Source organism: Acomys minous, assembly GCF_964271855.1.
Source record: "Acomys minous genome assembly, chromosome: 1".
Classification (NCBI taxonomy): domain Eukaryota; kingdom Metazoa; phylum Chordata; class Mammalia; order Rodentia; family Muridae; genus Acomys; species Acomys minous.
Window position 1 is genome coordinate 129,805,960 of NC_140483.1, and position 23,034 is coordinate 129,828,993.

At 40.3% G+C, this 23,034-nt stretch overlaps 1 protein-coding gene across 5 annotated transcripts in view; it reads left to right on the forward strand.

The window, feature by feature from the left end:
- Window positions 1-23,034, forward strand: part of USP45 (ubiquitin specific peptidase 45) — a 66,386-nt gene that overhangs the window by 31,825 nt on the left and 11,527 nt on the right. For all 5 annotated transcript variants that reach the window (XM_084796541.1, XM_084796544.1, XM_084796542.1 and 2 more), the window contains 6 exons: window positions 1,701-1,788; window positions 8,735-8,816; window positions 13,381-13,472; window positions 14,835-14,891; window positions 15,451-15,594; window positions 21,820-22,456. In XM_084796541.1, the coding sequence (XP_084652667.1) occupies window positions 1,701-1,788; window positions 8,735-8,816; window positions 13,381-13,472; window positions 14,835-14,891; window positions 15,451-15,594; window positions 21,820-22,456 (1,100 nt within the window). The remainder of the gene's footprint in view (window positions 1-1,700; window positions 1,789-8,734; window positions 8,817-13,380; window positions 13,473-14,834; window positions 14,892-15,450; window positions 15,595-21,819; window positions 22,457-23,034) is intronic.

Genomic DNA, 23,034 nt, shown 5'->3' on the forward strand with positions numbered 1-23,034 from the left:
AAGGATATGGGACCTTCCCCCTATATTTCCTAGCCACCTGAGTACTGTCTCTTCAGTGTTCATTACTCCATTTGTTGCTGGGTTGTTTCCTCTGCGTGTGTGTGTGTGTGTGTGTGTGTGTGTGTGTGTGTGTGTGTGTTGGTAGTGGGTTTTGGTTTGCCTTTTTAATTTAATTTTATTTTTAGCTCTTTATATAGATATTCTGGCTACTAGTCATTTATGGCAGGGAGTTTTCCCTCAGTCTGAAGGCAGTCTCTTTATGCTGGTGATTGTTTACTTTTCTATGAAAAGTTTAATTTTATGCAATCTTACTTGTTAGTTTTTGTTACTATTTTATAAGCTATCAGATTCTGTTTCAGAAAATCATTGCCTATACCTATATCTTGAAGAGTTTTCTTTTAGTAGTTTTCAGCATTTCAGGTGTTATATTAAGGTCTTTTCCATTTTATGTTTTTGTTTGTTTTTTTTTAGTTGGTTGGGTTTTTTGTTTTTTTTTTGAGACAGATTTTCTAAGTTTAACAGCTTTGGCTCTTCTGAAACTAACTTTGTAGACAGAGATCTGTCTGCCTCTGCTTTTCAAGTTCTGGAATTAGAAGTGAGCACCACCCAGCTTTGTGTTAATTTTTATAGAGCGAAAGATGGAATCTAGTTGTATTCTTCTCTATGTGTATGCCAAGTTTTCTCAGTGCCATTTACTGATGTGGCTGTCTTTTCTCCAACATATGCCTTTGACACCTTTGCTGAAGTGTGTGTTTGTATCTATATCATCAGTTTGAGTCTGGTGGTTCGCATAACTGTTGTTGTTGTTTTTTTCTTTAAGATTTATTTATTTATTATGTACCCAATGTTCTGCCTGAATGTGTGCCTACCAACCAGAAGAGAACACCAGATCTCATTATAGATGGTTGTGAGCCACAGTGTGGTTACTGGGAATTGAACTCAGGACCTCTGGAGGAACAGTCAGTGCCCCTAACCCCTGAGTCATCTCTCCAGCCCCTCACATAACTGTTTTTGTGCCACTGCCATTCTGGCATTGTTACTATGGCTCTGTAGAATAAATTGAAATTAAGTATTGTGATACTCCCAGCAGTATCCCAATGCAGACTTTAAAAATTACCAAAATCAACAAAATATTGGCTATTAGTACCTCTATATGTAGCACTTAACTGTTTTGTTCAGTCACATGGAAAATCTAATTGTTAAATCTTTAGAAGGAATATATATTCATAGTTATCAATGTATAGTTATATTAAGATTTATTCTGTAATGATGCGAATATATTCTAAAATAAAAAGCAAATTAATATAGTAAGGTACAGGATATATCTTAATCTTTTTATTCTTTGAAGTAAAGTGATAAATTACAGCAGCTTGGATTTGAGTGCTATTTTTCTTGCTGGTTGTATAACTTTGCATATTATTTTAACAACTTTTCTGGCCCTTCATTCAATGGGTTTGGGGAAAAGAAGTTAAAATGTGTAAAACTGTCAGTACTGCGTATGATATACTTAATAAAAAGTAGCCATTTTGGTCTCAGTGCATATCCGATGGGCTTGTTTTCACTGGAATGGGAATAGCATTTTTTTCTCTTTAATTGAAAGTAATAAACTTTTCAAAATGATATAATTTATGACTGACATGTTACTGATGATTCATGGAATGATTATCCTTTGTTTTCTGCTTTGTTTTTTAAAATCCTAGGGCTCCTCGGTTTAAAGGTTTCCAGCAGCAGGACAGTCAGGAGCTTCTGCACCATTTGTTGGACGCAGTGAGGACAGAGGAGACAAAGGTCAGATTTCTAAATGTTTGTCACACGTTCTCTTTAAGGCAAAGGTATGAATTGCAAATTATTTCTCTAATTTTAAGGTATAGTGAGAAGTAATTTTTATCTACATTTTTGCCTTTCTTCAGTAAGATTATTTCTTTTATACCTTTGTTCCCCCATTTCCCCCTTTAAAAAAAATGTCCTGTAGCTTTTAAAATAAATGATTTCAAAGTAGCTTAGAGACAGAGTTGCTGTGGTGCATATTTATAGTTCCAGCCCTCAAGAGGCAGAGGAAGGTGGATTGCTGGGACCCAGGAGGTTATAACGAGATCCCTCTCAAGAGGAAAGGAAGAGCCGGGCGTGGTGTTGCATGTTTTAATCCCAGTACAAGGAAGGCAAAGGCAGGCAGATCTCTGTAGTTTGAGGCTGGCCTGATCCACATTCAAAGTGAGACCCTGTCTTAGAAGGGAAGGGGGCGGGGAGCTGGAGAATGGAAGAAAGGAAGGAAAGAAGGGAGGGAGGGAGGGAGGGAGGGAGGGAGGGAGGGAGGGAAGGAGAAAATATCTTAAATGCTGAGGGCAAGGGATATAAATAGAGGAAAGTCAACAGCAGTCTAGAAAGTGGCCCCTCATCCCTGTATTTGCCTTTCTTCTAGTTTCTTTGGCCCTTAGAGTGCTTTCATTTCTGTCAGAAGACTGAGCAGGGTTTGCTTTTCATGCTGGAAGTCAGCGCATGCTCAATGTAATATGCACACTTCTGTTTCCTATGTGCAAAACCTAAACTGACTGTTGTGATTTTGAATTCTCAGAGGAAACCTTCATTGCCCTATACTGGCTTAGGTTCATGGCTAGGGGAGTGGAAGTTCAGCCATGCAAATCCAGAAACTTCTCTACGAAAAATAGCTGCTAGGAGGATCTCTGTGAGTTTGAGGCCAGCGTGGTCTACAAAGTGAGTCCAGGACATCCAGGGCTACACAGAGAAACCCTGTCTTTAAAAAACCAAAACAGCTGCTAAAGTGGCCTTCTCAGACAGTGCTTATTCCAGCTCTATACCTTAGCATATTGGTTGTTTATTTGCTTTAATATGACATTGGTGAAAGTTAACTTTTTGCGTCTTACATGTAAATACTTTGTAATTTATCAGAGAGGGCATAAAATAATAAAGATATCAGAAATATAGCACATTGCTATGTTCCTGATGTGTTCCCTAAGAGTGCACATGTTAGAAAGCTGATCACTAAAGTCACCTGTTAATGATATTTGGACATGGGATCTTTGGTGTAAACAGGGTTAGATAACGTGTGCGAATGAAGCGGAGGAGGGATCCATGGCAACATATCTGCACCATCACACCTACGATGCCTTCCGCCACCATGTCAGACACCAAGACCCTTGTCTATGCCGTTGTCTCTTCCCTGGACTTTTAAAGCAGGTCTTGCTATATAGACCAGGCTGGCCTTGAACTTGAGCCTTGTTTCGTGTATATTTTTGTTACAGAAACAGGAAATAGACTAACACTGTATTTTCTCCCTTTCTCATAGAAGGCATTACTAAGTGCCTAAACAGATTCTATGAGCTCCTCTGTTAGTTATAACCAGAGAATAAGGTAAAAACTTCTCAAGGCAACTAGTTCTTAATCTCTGTAGAGATATGAAATACAGCAGTCAAGTATAACCAGAGTGCTTCCTGGGCAGCGTGAGTTCTCCCTCCGCCCTTCCCTCACCCAGGGCCTTACAGAAGCTTAGCAAGTACTCTTAAAGGCCTGCTTTGGTTTTTTTGTTTTGTTTTGTTTTGGTTTGGTTTGGTTTGGTTTTCAAGACAGGGTTTCTCTGTGTAGCCTTAACTGTCCTGGACTCTCTTTGTAGACCAGGCTGGCCTCGAACTCACAGCAATCCACCTGCCTCTGCCTCCTGAGTGCTGGGATTAAAGGTGTGTACCACACTGCCCAGCAAGGCCTGCTTTATTTGAACGGTAGCATTTGTATTAATGGCTAGTTTTTAGTGGAAAGAGTTGGGTTCTAATGTTTTCTTAGAAATTATCTCAGCAAAACAAAGAATGAGTTGATTTCTGCATTCTACAAAACAGAATATGCTGTAATTATGCTGTTTTGCTGACTTCCTTACTCACCTAGTCCAGCCTTTGCAGCCTTCCACCCCTTCTTCCGCTCCAACACTTTTGTATGCATTTTGATTTTGAACCTTCTGTTAAGATTTGTCTTATGGGGCCTGGGGACGTGGCTCAGCTGTTAAGAGCTCTGGCTGCTCTTCCAGAGGACCCAGGTTCAATTCCCAGCACCCATATGGCAGCTCACAACTGTCTGTAACTCAAGTTCCAAGGGACCCAACACCCTCACACAGACAGACATCAATGCACATGAAATGAAAATAAAAAAATCAGTTTTTTCAAAAAGGATTTGTGTCTTGACCTAGCAAGGTGTCACATTCTGGTAACTGCACACTCTGGAGGCAAGAGAATGAGGGCGGTGAGTTTTGGGCAAGCCTAGGCTACATAGTGAGAGCTTGTCTCAAAACCCAAACAAAATAGAAAAGATTGGTATTATTTTCTAAAACTTTTCTAGAGTTATGTCTTTCTCTGAGAAAGGCATTGTTTTTGTCTCCTTCCTTTATACCTGGGTGGAGCCCTGTGAATATTGGATGAGTTTATTACAGCTCCATATGAGAACTTGAGCTGGACAGATAACAAATCTGGCCTGTTAAATTGGTTATTCTGTCTGCTTTCCTGGGTATTTGCAGCTATTTTGAATATGTTATCATTTGAATAAGTTGATAGGTAACTACTATACCATGTTATAGCTATATTTTTTTAAATTAAGAAATTTACAATTATGTTTTTGAAGATATTAACATTCCCTGTGCTAAAATTTGCTCACATTGTACAGCTTTGTAGTTTTTCCTGCAGAAATATGTTCATTGTGATAGTGATATATCATTATGAATTAATTAAGCTGTTTTTCTTTGCATCGTTTTTTTTTCTGTTGTACAGTATCATAGAAACTCAGTCAGAACACGTTGTTCTTATTCTGTTATTTGAGGGGCATAGATAGTGTGACAAAATTAAAACGTCACGTCTGTGGATGTCTTTAGCCTCACAAGCAGAAGAGCCGTGCTGGGCAGTTACATTGAGTGCGCAGGCGGGGGCTGCATTGTCGAGCCTGGGAAAGAACAGATGCTAAGTGTGCTGTGGTGGACACGTGTCGCTGCCCTGGATTTCCTGATGAAAGAAAGGCTTCAGTGTTATGTCTTCCACCAGAATTGTGTAGAAATGACTTAAAACTGTGGATTTTTCATATTGTTTCCTTAAAGACTTTCCTTGTGACTATAAAGTTGAGGAATATACTATTGCTGAAGTGAATACAGTGCTAAAGTGGACATGCGAGTAAAAATCACTCATGTTTGTGCATGTACAGATTATATAATTACATTTACTATAAACAGGTCCTTCATGGACAGCCTTTCACCTTCAAATTCATGCTTTCTTTGTGTTTTTTTTACCTTCTCATTTTCGCTGTCATTAACAATAGACTTCTATAATTTGAAAGATACAACTTTGTAATTTCTTGTTCAGTAAGACATGTTAAAGGCAGAATGTTTCACATGTGTGTTTAAGCAGCTCCATGCCTGGCATTTCCTTTTAACCAGAATATAAAAGTGTGTGTGTGTGTGTGTGTGTGTGTATTTTGAGTTTGTCATAGATCCACTGATGGGAGCTTAAGAGGGCGATCATTCCGTGCTTGTTGAATGGGGCTTGGGAGACAGCAGTGTTTGCCAGGTGGTCTTTTTCATGCCCCCAATACTGTAGCTTGGACTTTGTCAGGCAACCACTATCTCTATTGAGTCATATTTTAGACCCTTAATTTACTTTATAAATGTAATTTGGAGCTTCTTGTTTTGTTTTTTGGTTTGGTTTTTTGAGATTGAGTTTTCTGTGTATAGCCCTGGCTGTCCTGGAACTCACTCTGTAGATCATGATAGTTTGGAACTCACAGAGATCCACCTACCTCTGCCTCCTTAATGCTGGGATTAAAGGTGTGCCCTACCACAGCACAGCTTGGACCTTTTAAAAAAATGTTTGTTCTACTTCTTAAAACAGATTTTGTGTTAATCTGTGAAATTATTAGGATTTTATTCTTTTTTTCTCCTTTCCTTCTTTCCTTCCTTCCTTCCTTCCCTCCCTCCTTTCATCCTTCCTTCCCTCCTCCTGCCTGGCATAGTGAGTGATTTTCTGTCTCTTCTAGAACTAATTTTAAAAATTATATTTTCTTGGAAAATTGCCCACTATATATTTTCTCGAAGTTTCAAATGTAATTATGTTAGAGAGTATCCTCTTGGGGTTATTTAAATTTTCTTTAACTTTACCTTACCTTTATTATATTTTGATATTGCCTTTCAAATGAGTAATTATAATAAAAAACCAAATGAATCCCAAATTCAAATAATTACCTGTGGGTTCATATATTATTTCTGTCCAGTCCTGGTTTTTGCTTTGTTTTGTTTTGTTTGATTTTTTTGAGACAGGGTTTCTGTAGTAGTCTTGGCTGTCGTGTAACTCTCTTTGTAGCCTAGGCTGGCCTCAAACTCACAGAGAGATGCCTCCCTCGCTTCCTGAGTGCTGGGATTAAAGGCATGCCCCACCACGCCCAGCCTTCCAGTTTCTGTTTTAATTTCCTTTAAAGTTATTCTTTCTACTTTTATTTGATTTTGGCATTCTTTCTCTAAATTCATAATTTGACTGCTTCATCCATTTGCTTTCATTATTTTCAATTTATTTAAATATTTAGGTATAATTTTTTTTCTAAACATTGGAAAGAATCTTAGATTCTGATATATAGGTTGATTCTGTTGAAATATACCATATAGAGTCTCTTTGGCATTTTTTAAACAGAATTCTGTGTCATTTTCACAGTGTAAAAGCAATTTCAGGGGCTGGAGAGATGGCTTGGCATTTAAGAGCACTGGCTTCTGTTGCAGTGCCAAAGTTCTGTTCCCAGCTCGCACATTGGGCTGCAAAAGTCTGCAACTCTAGCTCCAAGGGATCCAATGACCTCTTTAGGATTCCTTGGGTACTTGCATGTAGACACACACCTTACACACAGACACATATAAAGAAACAATAATTTTTTAAAGTCTATTTCAGGCAGCAGAGTTGTTTTTTGGTTCTAATTTGTGTGTGTTCCCATATGTTGGTGCATGCATGTTTTTGCATGGAGGCCCAAAGTTGACTTTAGCATCTTCCTTAATAGTTCCTTATGCTGTATGTTGAAGCAGTGGCTCTTGAACACAGAAGTTGTCCTTTTGGCTAGTCTAGCTAGCCAGCTTACTAGGGGGATTCTCCGTCTACACTGCTCACACACTAGAGTCACAGTCAGGCCCCCACACTCACAGTGGCTTTGTGGGAGGCAGGGATTCTGGAAATTGAAATTTTAGCTCCCTATGCTTATATGGCATGAACTTAACCCGCTGAGCTGTCTTCTACCTCTCAGGCAGAAGATTTATATATTAAAACCTGTGACCAATACATAGAAAAAGATCTTTTGAAAGATGACTTTTTTTTTTTTTTTCGAGACAGGGTTTCTCTGTATGTCAGTTCCCAGTTCCAGCTGTCTTGAAATTTGCTCTGTAGACCAGGCTGGCCTCGAACTCACAGAGACCCACCTGCCTCTGCCTCCCAAGTGCTGGGATTAAAGGCATGCACCACTACCACCCGGCTGACAAAACTTATATTAATTAGAGGCACAGCAAATGTGAATACTTTGTTGACTTAAAAAGGTTGGAATATATAGTTTATTCTGTTTTGAAAGGTTTTTGGCACTTGCCTAACATATAGATAGACTATGTAAAAGTAAGGGCCGTGAGAGTGTGGCTAAGTGATAGAACTCTTATGAATGTATGTGAGCCCAGGATCAGAGCCCAGCATCACACATGTGTGCATGTACACACACACACACACACACACACACACACACACACACACACACACACACACGCAGGTATGTAGAATTATAAACCTTGTAACTACTACAAGCAGCTAAAGACACGGTCATTACTGACAACACTAACGATCACCATGATCATGGTTTGGGAAATTGTTGATCAATGTTGGTTGATAGTCTGGATTTTAGGGTCCCTGTGTATGTGCCCTTTCTTTGGAGATACTGAAGTGGCTACTGATAGCTTCTTATACCTTAAGGTTTCTTTGTAGGTAGAAAATTTCATGTGATCTGATTTCATGCAGTCCCTCCCCCTCCCCCGTGGCCCGCCCTCGAGACAGGGTTTCTCTGTGTAGCCTTGACTGTCCTGGACTCACTTTGTAGACCAGGCTGGCCTCGAACTCACAGAGATCTGCCTCCCAAGTGCTGGGATTAAAGGCATGCACCAGCACCATTTGGTGATCTGATTTTTTGTCTCCCTTTTCATATTTTGTCTTGATGAGGAATGCCAGTTTAGATAGAGGGACAAGGGGAGGGGAAAGACACTTACTCTAAACCTAAAGGAAAGCTGAGCTGGGTTACTTGCTTTTGTGACTGCAAGGCTTCTAATGTGAGAGGGAACCTGAACAGAAAGTTGACTCTTATATATGAAGATGTGCCATTAGAAAGGTTTTAGGGTGTTTTTTTTTCTGGTTTTGTTCTTGAATCTGTTTTAGAAGCATGGTTTCACTCTGTAAGTCCAGACTAGCCCTAACTCACAATCCTGCTCCTTTCTCCAAATGCTGAGATTACAGGCTTGTGCTATCATGCCCAGTCAGAGGGTTTGTTCATTTGTGGAGTTATACAACTGAAAGATAGAATAAACTACATATTCCAACAATAAATCCCAATTTAAAATTCACATATTTTATTTCAAGGGTAGAAGCTAAGAGGCATAGTGTAATTTGCTGTTAGACAGTCATCCTTGTGTTGAGAATGGGATCTTCATTAACCACCACTGGGTTCTGATACCTTTGTTTTACAGAGGATACAAGCCAGCATTCTAAAAGCATTTAACAACCCAACAACAAAGACGGCTGATGATGAAACGAGAAAAAAAGTCAAAGGTATGTTGAGTCTGTTAAAAAGTACTTAATAGAACAATATAGCAACGTTCTTCCTTCATCCAGGGCTCGGGGAACATGACAGACGAGGTGGGGGAGGGGCAGAGAGCTGGAGAACACTTTCTTCTCCACGTGCCTACCCTAGCATGAACTCTCAGCAGCTGTGGTTTTCCAGAGCCTGAACAAAATTCTGGAGGGATCCTGACACCTGTCCTTCCCTGAATATGTGGATACTTTTAGTTGTTGCTAGAGGGAGGAGACATTTTTTCAGTGACATAGCCACTGGATGGTTGTAAATGCACATTAGAATACACTACCTTAGTATGACATCGGTTCTTACAAATACAATGTTGTGTAGTGTTTAATGCACATGCGTGCATGTGTGTGTGTGTGTTTCAAAGATGCCATTGTGTAGTGCTTGAATCCCTTTGGGCAGTAACTGAGGAGGCAAATCATTCAGGAAATAGTCCTACATAATTTAGTATGCTGGGCAGTACTTTGTGTTTAAGAAGAAATTGTGGTATCTGTTTTACTAACTGATAAAAAAATGTCAGCTGCAAAATGCCTTGATTTTTCCTTTGAGCCCTGGTCCTTGTACAGGCTTTATAACTCAAGTTCTTAAAAGCCCTAGGTAATTTAAGCCTCTCAGTTGTAGGAGGTAGCCAAAGCCTATCTTTTCTCTTGAAAAAACTAATTATTGTGTTACATGAGAGCTGGAGTCATTCGATTCATCGCAACTTTTGAGAGACTTTAACATTCTAGCAAGAGGTTTCTATTTTAATGTTGCATTAAGGGTCAGGTGGGTGTGTCTCTGCAGATGGTTCCTCAAGAAGGGATTTGTGACTAGACTCCTGTGATGTGCTGCAGGATAGAGTACATCATAGGATAGCTATTGTGTTACTGGGCAGGGCAGTGTTGCAAGGTACTTGGATACAGTGAAAAAGGTCATATCCTTCTCTCTTAAAGGGAAGCAAGAAATCTCTAGGGCTTGGGCATACAGGCAGACAGATCTCTAATAATTTGAGGCCAGCCACTTTTGAGTGACTCAAAATCTGTCCACAAAAAAGAGTGCACTGAGATGGAACGTGGAACGAACATGTGACAACATATGTGTAATTTTTTTTCTTTTTCCTTTTCCTTTTGTTTTGTTTTTCAAGACATGTTTTCTCTATCTGTGGCTGTCCTAGAATTCACTCTATAGAGAGATCCGCCTGCTTCTGCTCGAGTGCTGGGATTAAAGATGTGTGCCACCACCACCACCACCACCTGGCTGTAATTTTCTTTTTCTTTTCTTTTTCCGAGACAGGGTTTCTCTGTATAGCTTCGGCTGTCCTCGACTTCCTTTGTAGACCAAGCTGGAACTCACAGAGATCCACCTGCCTTTGCCTCCCTGAGTGCTGGGATTAAAGACGTGTGTTCTAATTTTTTTTATTTAAAAAATATTTATTTACTTTATGTATATGTACACCAGAAGAGGGAATCAGATCCAATTATAGATGGTTGTGAACCACCATGTGATTGCTGGGAGTTGAACTCAAAACCTCTGGAAGAGCAGCCAGTACTCTTAACCACTGAGCCATCTTTCCAGTTCCTGTAATTTTTTTCCCTTAATCAAACTAATATCTCATGTATGGATCCATTGACCACATGTCCATACCTGGGATCTTCTAAAGGAGACTTGCTTGTTGAGAGTAGCGCCCTCACTTGGAAGCTGTTGATGTTGCACTTTTATGTTAGATGAGTGTTCACACAATGTATTTTTCATATTGACCATACTCATCTCCCACTTCCCTGTCATCTCTGGATGCCTTACCTGCTCCCCACAAAACCCCCAAATAAGGATTCCTCCTCTTTGAGAATTGAGTACTATCCTGTAGTCCAAAAGTAAAGGGTAAGGCCCCATTAACCCGTTGACTTATTGATAATAACTGCTCCTCTGTGGGCCTCATACATGAACTGCAGTTGATAAGTTAGTGATTACAGTAGTTCCATCACATCTAGAGAGTGACACTTTGTAGCTTTTCACTCAGTTTTCTGGCTCTTACATGCTTCATGCCCTCTCTTCTGTCTGTCGTGTTCCCTGCCTTTGAGGGAGTGGTGTAAGTGACCTGCTTAGGGATGGGCCCACACTGTAACTTTTTATGCATCCTGTGCAGCCATGAGCTGGGAAACATTTTTGTCTATAGAGAGCAAACTTGGGGCCATGTCTAGTTCACTATCAGAAACGTGTTCTCCGCATGAGTCTACTACCCCTTTGTGCCTTCATTGTTTGCCAGGCTTGCAGTATCAGACACTGGTTCACCTCCTCGGCGGAGAGGGTATTGAGCCCATTCAGAGGGCAGTTACATTACCTAATTTTGTTTAGATAAAATAACTGCCTAGATGCGCCAAAGACGTTGCAGAGTCACTGTTTATTTAAGAGACTAATAATAGCAGCACATCTTGCCTGCTCCAGCTTTGTGCTACATGTCTGTCAATATGAGGCAAGCCAGTGATTAAACAAAGCTCGTATAAATACTGCAGTTTGTGTTTATATCTTGTAACATCCAATTCCCACTCTTAGTGTATATCCTGTCTCGGCATACTGTTAGTATGCAGCTGTCAATTGTAGACGACGTGTAAGATGATGTTTGTGTTTTATTTCTAACTTTTATTTTTGTAGCATTGTACTGTTTATAGTATATGACTATAATTTATAAATAAGCGCTCTAATACTTTATTGTAGTTGTAGGTTTAAAACTTACTTTCTCAGCCAGTCATAGTGTCACACATCTTTAATCCCAACACTCCAGAGGCAGAGGCAGGCGATCGCTGTAAGTTTGAGGCCAGCCTGGTCTACAAAGTCCAGGACAGCTAAAGCTACATCATGAGACCCTGTCTCCAAAGGAAGGGATTTGATGTAGGGCAGGGACATAGTTTTTCAGTGGGTACCTTGTTACTCTGTGTTGTGATGCTGCCATCTAGTGCATGTTTAGAGTAACTGCCCTGGTTTTCTTTCCATTTGTGTTGGTTTCATTTGTAGTCTGTTATTCAATTTTTCTTAAGGAAAAATGGTGTTTCTTAATGGTTACTATAAAATTTCTATTGTGTAAAAGTGTGTCTTCTTTGTTATTCAGTGTTTTGTCTAAAGCTTTTTAATAATTGCCAACACTTTCCATAAAGGCAGAGGGTTCAAAGGGTGGAAGTTTGGAAGCGAGACAGACGGTTTTGTTAATATATTTTCTGTCTCAGGTTTTATTCTGAAAACTTTAGCTATCTGTCAGAGCAGTAGGATTAGCACAGTGCATCTTCTTGTGCGTGTGTCACCTACCTTAACTTCTTCCATAGCATGTTGTTTGGTCAGTTTTTTCCAGCACTGGGTTTATTTTAAGCAAACTGTTAGTACAATTCCCATTGATCTGTAAGTTCTTCATAAACAAAATACTTTCAACTTTTTTGTTTGTTTGTTGAGAGAGGGTTTCTCTGTGCAGCTTTGGCTGACCTGGACTCGCTTTATAGATCAGACTGGCCTTGAACTCACAGAGATCCACCTGGCTCTGCCTCCCGAGTTCTGGGATTACGGGAGTGTGCACTGTGTCCAGCCTATTCTCAACCTTTAAAAGCAATCACCAAGCACATGTGTGTACATGTTTACACGAGTCTTACTGTCCAGAGTCACTTCTTACACTATGTTGCACATACTTGTCTTTTACACCCCCTTTCATAGCTGTGGTTCTGGAATCAGTAGCATCGAAAGCAGTTATATCCCTGTTCTGTCTACCTTCTGGTTAGGAACAGAGACGTCAAAAAGTTTCATGGGAGCCTCTGGGGTGTGGTATGATTAGCAGTTATTGCTATATTTATTTTACCTCTTAAAAATAGTTTGTGCTGGCAAGATGACTCAGCAATAAAGGTGCGCACTCACAACCCTGATGACCTGAGTTCAATTCCTGGGACCTATCTGACGTTAAATCTTAAAGATTATGGTACTCAAGCTGGGTGTGGTAGCGCACGCCTTTAATCCCAGCACTTGGGAGGCAGAGACAGGTGGATCGCTGTGAGTTCGAGGCCAGCCTGGTCTACGAAGCAAGTCCAAGACAGTCAAGGCTACACAGAGAAACCCTGTCTTGGAAAACCAAACCAAACCAAATAAAACAAAACAAAAAACAAAACAACAACAACAACAACAACAAAGATTATGGTACTCAATAGTTATGTCTCCTTTATAAAATTATAGAGAAGGATGTACCATAGTATAAAATACATTATGGAATGTAAAATAGAAGTTCTATTTCATCAAGATGACTTTTATTTTTAGATTTATTTATTATGCATACAGTGCTCTGCTTGCATGTACACCTGCATGCCCGAAGAGAGCACCAGAGAACTTTATAGATGGTTCTCAGCCACCATGTGGTTGCTGGGAATTGAACTCAGGACCTCTGGAAGAGTAGTCAGCCCTCTTAACCTCTTAGCCATCTCTCCAACCTCCAGATGACTTTTGAATAAACAAATAATGGCAGGCTACTGTTGGACCAGTAACTGTTTTGTAAATTTTATAATTTTAAAAAACGCCTTCTTTTTACAGCCTATGGAAAAGAGGGCGTGAAGATGAACTTCATAGATCGGATCTTTATTGGTGAATTAACTAGCACAGTCATGTGTGAAGAATGCGCGAATGTAAGTACCTAAAGTTCACTTCATGCACTGTACTGTAATCCCATTGTTTTTGTTGTGGTATTTTATTTGTCCAGTATCACAGTGGCTACGGGTAGACAACAATAGCAAAATAAGGGCATGGATGTGATTTCATGAATTGATAGCCTTACTTTCAGGAAGAGGAAGGACCGATTCAGATTTCCAGCACTTGCTGCATACACAAATAGAACCACTTAAAGGGCATTAGTGGTAGCTCGGAAGTAACTAGTTTGTGTAAGCCAACTGTCTTTTTTAAAGGTAGGATCATATACTTTGCTTACTCAGGCTCAGAGATGATAAAGCTTACAGCACGTGACTGAAGGAGAGACAGACTGTTATGGCAGCAGTCACCACTTAGCTTTCCTGTAAGAATCAGAGTCCGCTTTTTAAATTTAAAACATCCAGGGAGAATGGCAGCCAAGAGGTTGTCTCCTATATGTAGTCTTTAATAGTCATTAAAAAAAAATGTTGGGGCCAGGCACTGGTGGCGCGCACCTTTCATCCCAGCACTTGGGAGGCAGAGCAGGTAAATCTCTATATATTTCAAGCCAGCTTAGTCTACAGAGAGAGTTCCAGCACAGCCAGGGCTACAGAGAGAAACCCTGTCTCAAAACAAAACAAAACAACAACAACAACAACAAATTGAAAGGTAATTGAAAGGTGTGTGTACTTAATCTTCGGATTTAGTACTACTTTTTGTTTTGTTTTGTTTTGTTTTTCAAGATAGGTTTCTCTGTGTAACAGCTCCAGCTGTCCTGGAATTCGCTCCGTAGACCAGGCTAGCCTGGAACTCATAAGACCTGCCTGCTTCTGTCTCCCAAGTGCTGGGATTAAAGGTATGTGCCACCACTGCCCAGTTTTTAATGCCATCTTTAACAACTTAAAACATGCATAAATTTTTATAGACTTTTCAACTACTTGGTAAGAAATATTTCTGAAAATGTGGCTGAGTATGATAGGTTAAATTTTTATCAGATTTTAATGAAGAGTATCAATGTCCAGTTTTTGTGCCCTCTCTAGTTTTATTTAGAAAACCAGAATTATTATATCTCCTCTTGCCTGTGACATTGAAACATAAACTTTGGCTATAACTTAGTTACTAAGATCTATAGAGCACTGGGCACAGACGCTGATTTCTCTCTTACACACAGGTATCTTCTAAAACAGATTATCCTAAGAAACCAGTTACACTGTCAGATTCTGTTTTTTCTTAACACTACACATTGCATTTTAACGTGAGATTTTAAGTCACCTGGGAAGTTTGATTTGTTTTGCTCTTTAACAACAGTCTGTGTCTATGTTAGAATTCTAACTGAACTTCTCAATCTGCCTTTTCTTTTTAAGATCTCCACTATGAAGGATCCCTTCATCGATATTTCACTTCCTATTATAGAAGAAAGGGTAAGGAGAAGAAATCATAAAACTCCTCTGCAAAGCATGCATTCATTCATTTATGTAAACACCTGCTGTGTTATCTGTGTCTCGGGGTCATGGTTTACACAGAATTGGGTTTGTGTAGTGGGTTTGGTATCAGCTTAATGTATGTGTGCACGAAGTGTATATATCTTCTTACTCTCCGAGATTAAATCTTTAAGCCTTGTAGTTTGAAATTGTGAAGAAAATTGTGCTTGTGAGAGGGCTAGAGAGATGGCTCAGCAGTTAAGTACACTGGCTGCTTTTCCAGAGGACCTGGGCTCATTTCCCAGCACCCACATGGCTGTGAGCTCACGACTGTCTTGAACTCCAGTTCCATTTCCAGGGCATTCTACACCCTCTTCCGGCCTCCATGGGCACTGATGCAAGTGACACACAGCCATATATGCCAACAAAGCACCTATACTAAGAAAAGACTTTTTAAAAAATATTTTAAAAAATAAAATCATTATTTTGCATTTGTAGTAAGTTACAAATTTTGAAAATAATTAGTTTACCAATTTTTTTTATGTTATATGTGGCATAGGTTTCAAAGCCTGTACTTTTGGGGAAAATGAGTAAATGCAGAAGTTTACAGGACACAGACCAAGATCATAACAAAGCCACTGTTACTGTAGAAAATACCCATCAACCCAGAGCTGCCAAGAAGCATTCGTCACCTAAAGATAAGGTAAGTCAGATTGTGGGGGCAGATTGGGCATGTTTTTAATACTTTTATTTTGAAAAATCGCAAGCATGTTCACAAGTAGAAATGCCAGTCTGATGAACACTTACTATCGTGGTCTCAGCTTTCCAATGGTCAGTTCATGGCTGATCATGTTTCTGACATATGTATCCCACCCCTGCCTCTTTCCCCAACCTAGGTTGTTCTGAAGGAAATCCCAACTAGATCTTGTACTTCAAAGTACATCTCTAAACGTTACTTTCTAGGGGTTGGGTTAGAGCCTGTGGTGGAGCACTTGGCTTAAATGTTGAATACCCATAAAAACAAAGAAATAAGAAATGAAGATAGTCTTTGCAAATGTAAGCATAGTACCAGCATAATACTTGAAATTATCAATAATTCATTAGAGCCGGGCATGGTGGTGCACACCTGTAATCCCAGCACTCAGGAGGCAGAGGCAGGTGAGTCACTGTGAGTTCGAGGCCAGCCTAGTCTACAAAGTGAGTCCAGGACAGCCAAAGCCATACAGAGAAACCCTGTCTTGAAAAACCAAGTAACTAACCAAAACAAATCAAAAACTTATTAATAAAACCAAAAATGTTTTAAAGTTTAGATTTATGATTTTAAAAAGGGTCAATAGATTATAGTTGACTAGCACACTTTTTTTTGGTTTTTCGAGACAGGGTTTCTCTGTGTAGCCTTGGCTGTCCAGAACTCTCTTTGTAGACCAGGCTGGCCTCGAACTCACAGTGATCCACCTACCTCTGCCTCCCGAGGGCTGGGATTAAAGGAGTGCGCCACCACGCCCGGCCAACTAGCACACTTTTTAAGTCTCTTTCTAATCTACAGATTCCCTCTTATTTATTTACTGAAGAAATGTGATCCTTTGGTCAATAGTTTCCTGCACTGACTCAGAATTCATTTTGCTATTGAGTTCCCATGGTTCTGACAGGTTCTTCTCTCTCTTTTACTTCCTCTCTACTGCAATCAAATGTAGAGGCCAAATTTAGCTTTGACTGTTTATTTACTTTTCAGCAAGACAACTTCTAGCCAGGTATGGCAATGCACGCCTGTGTCTTTAGCACTGGAGAGGCTGAAACAGGATTCCAAGTTGAACTTCATAGCAATTCTGGCTCAGGCGGAACTACAGTAGCAAAATCTACCTTGGAAACAGTAACCAAAACAAACTGGGGGAGACAGGGCTGCAGGGAGAGCAGGAGAGAGAGGGAGAGATACCGATTTTTAAGTGGTAGTATATTTCAAGTAGAGACATACAAGTTTTGTGTCTTTCCATATTGCTAGCTGTTACAGCATTTTGTAGATACATTATTTTCCTAGAGACAAGTCTGGTTGTTAAGGAGTCAATTAAAATCAAAAGAAATCAATCAGAATTTGTATTTTATTTAAAGAGAACGTCTTTTATATGAAGCTTTTGTAGTGATTCAGCAAACTGACATGAAACTGAAGCTAGCTTCAGTCTTATAAGGGGGAACACTACAGTAGCCAGCATGGGTGGTTTTCTCTTGTTGCTGTTTTATTTTTACCTTGTTAGCTATCTGTCCATCTGGCTGGCTGGCTGGCTGGTTGGCTGGACAGAATCTTGTGGTATTACCTAGCCTGGAACTCACTGAGCAGCTCAGGCTGGCCCAGCACTTGCGTCAGTCTTCTTGCTTCCTTGCTGGGATTTCAGGTGTACTCCTTAAATAAATGTCTCGTTTCTGCCCCAGGAAATACCTAGGGTGGTTAATGTGCTTGAACATCTGCCTTTTTCTAACAATGGAGACCAGAAGCGCCTGGATTAGAGCCTCCTGTGGGTTAACATTGAAGACACTTCAAGTTTTGATGTGCTTCTCTGAAGTACTGGCTAGGAAAATATGAGAATTTAATAACTTCTCTTTAGCTTGTGATTTTTGCTTTGTTTTGTTTTGTTTTGTTTGAGACCAGGTTTCTCTATATAGTACCAGCTGTTCTGGAACTTGCTATGTAGATCAGGCTGGTCTTGAACTAACCTGGATCTGCCTTTCTCTTCTGCCTCCCAAATACTAGGATGAAAGGCATGTGCCACCAAGCCTAGCCTATTTCTGTTTAACTTTAAGAGCTAGTGGGCAATGCTGTGGATTGGCCATAAGACTTTTAATAGATGTGTTACTTAAACAGCCGAGGGAAACAGTGCCTACACAGTACACAGTAGCAGTTGGGCACTGAGAGCATGCTGGTCTTCAGATACTACAAATGGATCCCGTAGTGCTATAACTTGGCGTCATGTGGAAAAACTTGAAGCCATTCTTTATTGAATTCCTTTTCATGTGATAAGTTACCTTTATTGCTGTCTTTCTAGTTCACGGGAGGACAAAATAATCTGCATATGTTTACAAAGTTAAAAACATACCATTCTCGTAGCAACTTTTATTTTATTTTGTGTGTATGAGTGTTTTGTCTGTATGCATGTCTGTGTACCACATGCATGCCTGGTGCCCTTGGTGGCCAGAAAAGGAAATCAGGTAGGGATAGATGGTTGGGAGCTGCCATAAGATGTTGAAAATTGAAGCCAGGTCCTCTGTGAGAGCAACAAGTGCTTTTAACTGCTGAATCATCTCTTTAGTCCCACCCTTTAGTTTCTTTGAGACAAGCTCTCACTATGTAACTGTCTCCCTTTGAGAATTTTGAGAAAACTCAAAAAAAAAAACAAAACATTTCTTTAACTATTTTTATTTGTTCTATGTTTTTAAGGTGTAAAATGGACTTTACCCTCACATTTAGTGTGTTTAGCAGAAACTCACTGAATATTTTTAAAATAAATGCAGTTTAAGTACTGATCTGATAGTTAGTTGTTGATCTTTTTACTGTATGGTCCTACAATTACACCACTAAGATGGTACAGAGTTTCAGAGAGAAAATGATCATGATGCATAGGGTTAAAAAAAAAAAACCTTAAAATAAATAAATAAATAAATAAAATAAACCTTAAGGCTGGATGGTGGTGGCACACACCTTTAATCCCAGCACTCGGGAGCAGAGGCAGGTGGATTGCTGTGAGCTTAAGGCCAGCCTGGTCTACAAAGTGAGTTCTGGACAGGGCTACACAGGGAAACCCTGTCTTCAAAAAACAAAGAAAGAAACAAAAATAAACCTTAAATAATAACTCAAGTGTTTTCATTGTTGGGAAATCAGAAGATAAGGCCATCTTCCGACTATTTTAAAACATAGTGACCTGGCAGGGTGGCACATGCCTGTAATCCCAGCACTCAGGGAGGTAGAGGCAGGTGGGTGTCTATTAGTTTGAGGGCAGCCTGGTCTACAATGTGAGTGCAGCTAAAAAACGTCCTAGATTGTTCGATATTACTAATAAAGACTCAGATGGCCAGATGCTGGGGTGGAAACCTGCTAGCCCAGAGAGGCAGAGAAAGCACCCGCTGACCTCCTTGTCAGCTCATGTCCTAGAGGAAAACCCCAAAGGCCCAAAGCCAAAAGCTTGCTAGCTCAAAACTCAAAATCATCTTCTTCCCCCACCCCCCTCCAAGATAGGGTCTCTCTGTGTTAGCCTTGGCTATCCTGGGCTCGCTTTGTAGACCAGGCTGGCCGTGAATTCACAGTGATCACTGTATATATAATAAATAAATAAATCTTTTTAAAAATCATCATCATATCCTCTCTGTCTTAAACACCCTTCAAACTCAAAGTCCCTCCTACTCTTTAATCCCTGTCAGCTGGTTTCTTGCTCTGCCTCTTGACCTAGGGTTAACTTTATTAAATCCTGTGTACAGAAAGCTCTTAGATTAAAGGTATGTGCTAGAGCTGGCTGAACCACACCACAATCACCTGTTTACAATAAACAGAAAGTTCTTGGATTAAAGGTGTGTGTTAGCACTGAACCACACCAAACAAGACACAGAGTTTTATAGTTCATAATCTCAGGGTTCACAATGGGATCAAATATCTTGCAACACAAGGTTATACAGAGAAACCCTGTCTCAAAAAACCAAAACCAAACCAACGAACAATAAAACAACAAAAAAGAAATCTGCCAGGCTGGAGAGGTGGCTCAGAGGGTTAAGATCAATGGCTGTTCTTCTAGAGATCCTGAGTTCAAATCCCAGCAAACACATGGAGGCTCGTAGCCTCTATAATGAGATCTGGTGCCCCATTCTGGCCTCTAGTCATACATGCAGGCAGAAAAAAACATTAAAAAAAATAAAAAGAAATATGTCTAAAATGTTAACACTTATAGGTGCAGATAGGAATTTATATAGGCTAAGTAAGGAATATGTTTTGGGGTTTTTCCCCCCTTTGTTTACTGTTTGTTTGCTTGCTTCTTTTGAGGCAAGGTCTCCTCCCTGTGTAGCCCAGGCTAGCCTGGAACTCTGTGTAGATCACAGAGATCCAACTAACTCTGTTTTCCAACTCCTGGCATTAAAAGTATGAACTTATCACATAGGCCAAGAGAAAGGTCTGAACTATGCACACCTGTTCCCACTGGCATCTGCTGTTATTTTATTATTTTATTTTTATCTTATGTGTATGGGTGGGGTTTTTTGTTGTTTGTTTTGTTTTTTTCTTTCTCTTTTTCAAGACAGGGCTTCTCTGTGCAGCCTTGGCTGTCCTGGACTCACTTTGTATACCAGGCTGGCATTGAACTCGCAGAGATTTGCCTGCCTTTGCCTCCTAGAGTGCTAGGATTACAGGCGTGTGCCACTGTGCCTGGCTTGTGTATGGGTGTTTTGCTTGTATGTATGTCTCTGTACCACATGTGTGCCTGGCACCTGTGGAGGCCAGAAGAGGGCATCATGTGCCTGGAACTGGAGTTACAGAAGGTTGGGAGCTGCCGTGTGGGTGCTGGGCAGGAAGCCAATGCTCATGGGAAGTGCTGTGTCCCTGCTGCTGTGTCTCTGGAACCTTGCTCAGTACTTGTACCTGGATGGTGTTTTGGGAGACCAGTGTGATCAGTCCCATGGTCACTGCCAGTGACGCTGCTGACTGTGGGCTGCTGTGTGGTTTGCTTCACTTGGCCACAGGAAAACTCACTGTGCTGGGTACTTGTATCTTGGAGATGAGGAAATTAGAATACTGAGATGTTTCTAAATTCTTCAGTGTCACTGTCTAGTTACTAACAAGACTTGAACCCAAGTACTTACTACTGGCACATGCCCCTGACTTCTATCCTAAACTACCTCTTGGACAATAAAGATTGCTTCTATGCAGTTTTCATTATCCTTTCAAAATAATCTTAGGGATATTTGGTCCTAATTTGTATTATAAGCTTAATACAAATAGTTTTAGGTAGTTAAATTTATATGGGCTAGGCATGGTGACACGTGTCTTTAATCCTAGCATGAAGGAAACAGGCAGGTAGATCTCAGAGTTCAAGGCCAGCTTTATTTGCATAGTGAATTCCAGGCCAGCAGAGCTACATAGTGAGACTCTGTCTCAAAAAAATAAAATAAAATAAAATAAAATAAAATAAAAAATCTATGCCATCAAGGATAGGAATGTGAGCTTTGATTTTCATTAGGAGTAGCATAGATAAAATAGGCCAGTTCAAAATCTCCCTGGGTTTAGTCCCTAGGACCATAAAACACAGACAACACAAAGCCAGCAGTCCTAAAAGATTAGAATTAATTCTACTTAATTGTGTTTTTATTAAAGCAGATCTTCAAGTTCAAAACAGTGTTTCATAAATTCATAGGTGAACTTTTTGATTATTTGTTTGTTTGGTTGGTTTGGTTTTTTGAGACAGCCTTTCTACATAGTCCTGACTGTCCTGTAACTCACTATGTAGACCAAGCTGGCTTCAAACTCACAGAAATCCCCCTGCCCCTGCCTCCCAACTTTTTGGATTAAAGGTATGTGCCACCATGCTTAGCTCAACTTGTTGGCTGTCATCCTGAAGTTTATAATTTGTTATTCATTATTTATTATGAGGTCTTTACTAGGCCAAATGCTTAATGATAGAAATAGAGGTTTTAGTTCTATAAGGAAGGTTTAAGAGTCCCTGGTAGCCCTGTTCTACAGAATTCCTGTTCCCTTCCTCACCTGGGCAGCCAGTGTTGTTAGACTCCAGGTAAGAGTTTACCTTTAAAATTAGAGCACATTGTTTCTCGCATAGGTAGACTTTGAAATGGATCTCAAAGACATATATTGAATAGTTGTGGACAGTTAAGTAGGGCTTTAGTTGCATTTGTTTTCAATAAGGTCACAAGATTCTTTTCTCTGAAAAATACTGTCAACTTACAGAATCAACTCAGTCATGACAGAAAACATTTAAGAAAATTGCCACCTGGAGAAGAGAAAACTGTTGTTACGCATCAGAAGAATGAGACCTTGGAAGTGAGCCACTTTTCCAGCATCAGGAGTACTGAGTCATCCCTCAACGAAAGCCCCACTGATGGCAGTGAGAAAGAAGCCAGCCTTTCTGAAAGCAGTGCTGATGCCGATAGCGAAGCTTCTGAGTCCGAGAGTGCTTCCAAGCGGACTGTGCTGTTCCAGTCCAGTGGGGACCCCTGTGGGCACACGGAGCAGCACCTGCACCCCCCAGACACGCATAGTGGTGATGAAGCAATGGCTGAAGCGATCGCTGAACTTCATTTGAGCAACACTGTGATTGGAAATAGAGATTTTCACAGGGAAAAACAGCCACCAAATGCCCCAAATAATTTGTGTTTTTCAGAGGGAAAACACATGAGGTTTCACAGTGCCCAACATGCTTTTCAGACTCTTTCTCAGAGTTATGTAACTACGTCTAAAGAATGCTCAGTACAGTCCTGTCTCTACCAGTTCACGTCCATGGAGCTGTTAATGGGCAACAACAAGCTTCTTTGCGAGGACTGTACTGAAAAAAGACAGAGATGCCAAAAAGAAACCAGCTCTGCAGGTAAGCGGCTGCCTTGCTTGCTTGCTGTGTGACTGATGGGTTGATGGGGACGAGCATCTTACAGTTTCTTTATGTGTGCGTTCAGCCTCTTGGCACAGGCTGAAGGGCCTTGTCTTACTTAGGACTCTGAACTCAGGACACTGAGTAAGCAGAGTAGATTCCCAGGAGAAACTGCAGGAAGACAGCAAGAAGTACACTTCTCTGTCTTGAAAATTAAAACCCAGGTAGTCTAATCTGAGGGATCTAGCTGTTTAAAATCTTTCTGATTTATAGTTGAATCACTAGTAGGATTTGAGGTTACTTCACAAATCCCCTCAGTTCCTTACAAGGCCCAAGATATGTATTTGAAAAAAAAAAAAGATATGTATTTGAAGTTTTTTAATATATTTATGCCATGAGTCTAGTGTTTGCTTGGTTAGAGGGAGATGGGGATTCTTACCTGATGAATTTTTTTCTAGCACTCATGATTGCAAAGAATATTCTTGGTGGCCACATTGTGGTAAAGTGTTTGCTGAAACAAGCATGAGGGATTGAGTTCTGGTCCTCAACACCCATACAGAAGCCAAGTGCAATGGCAC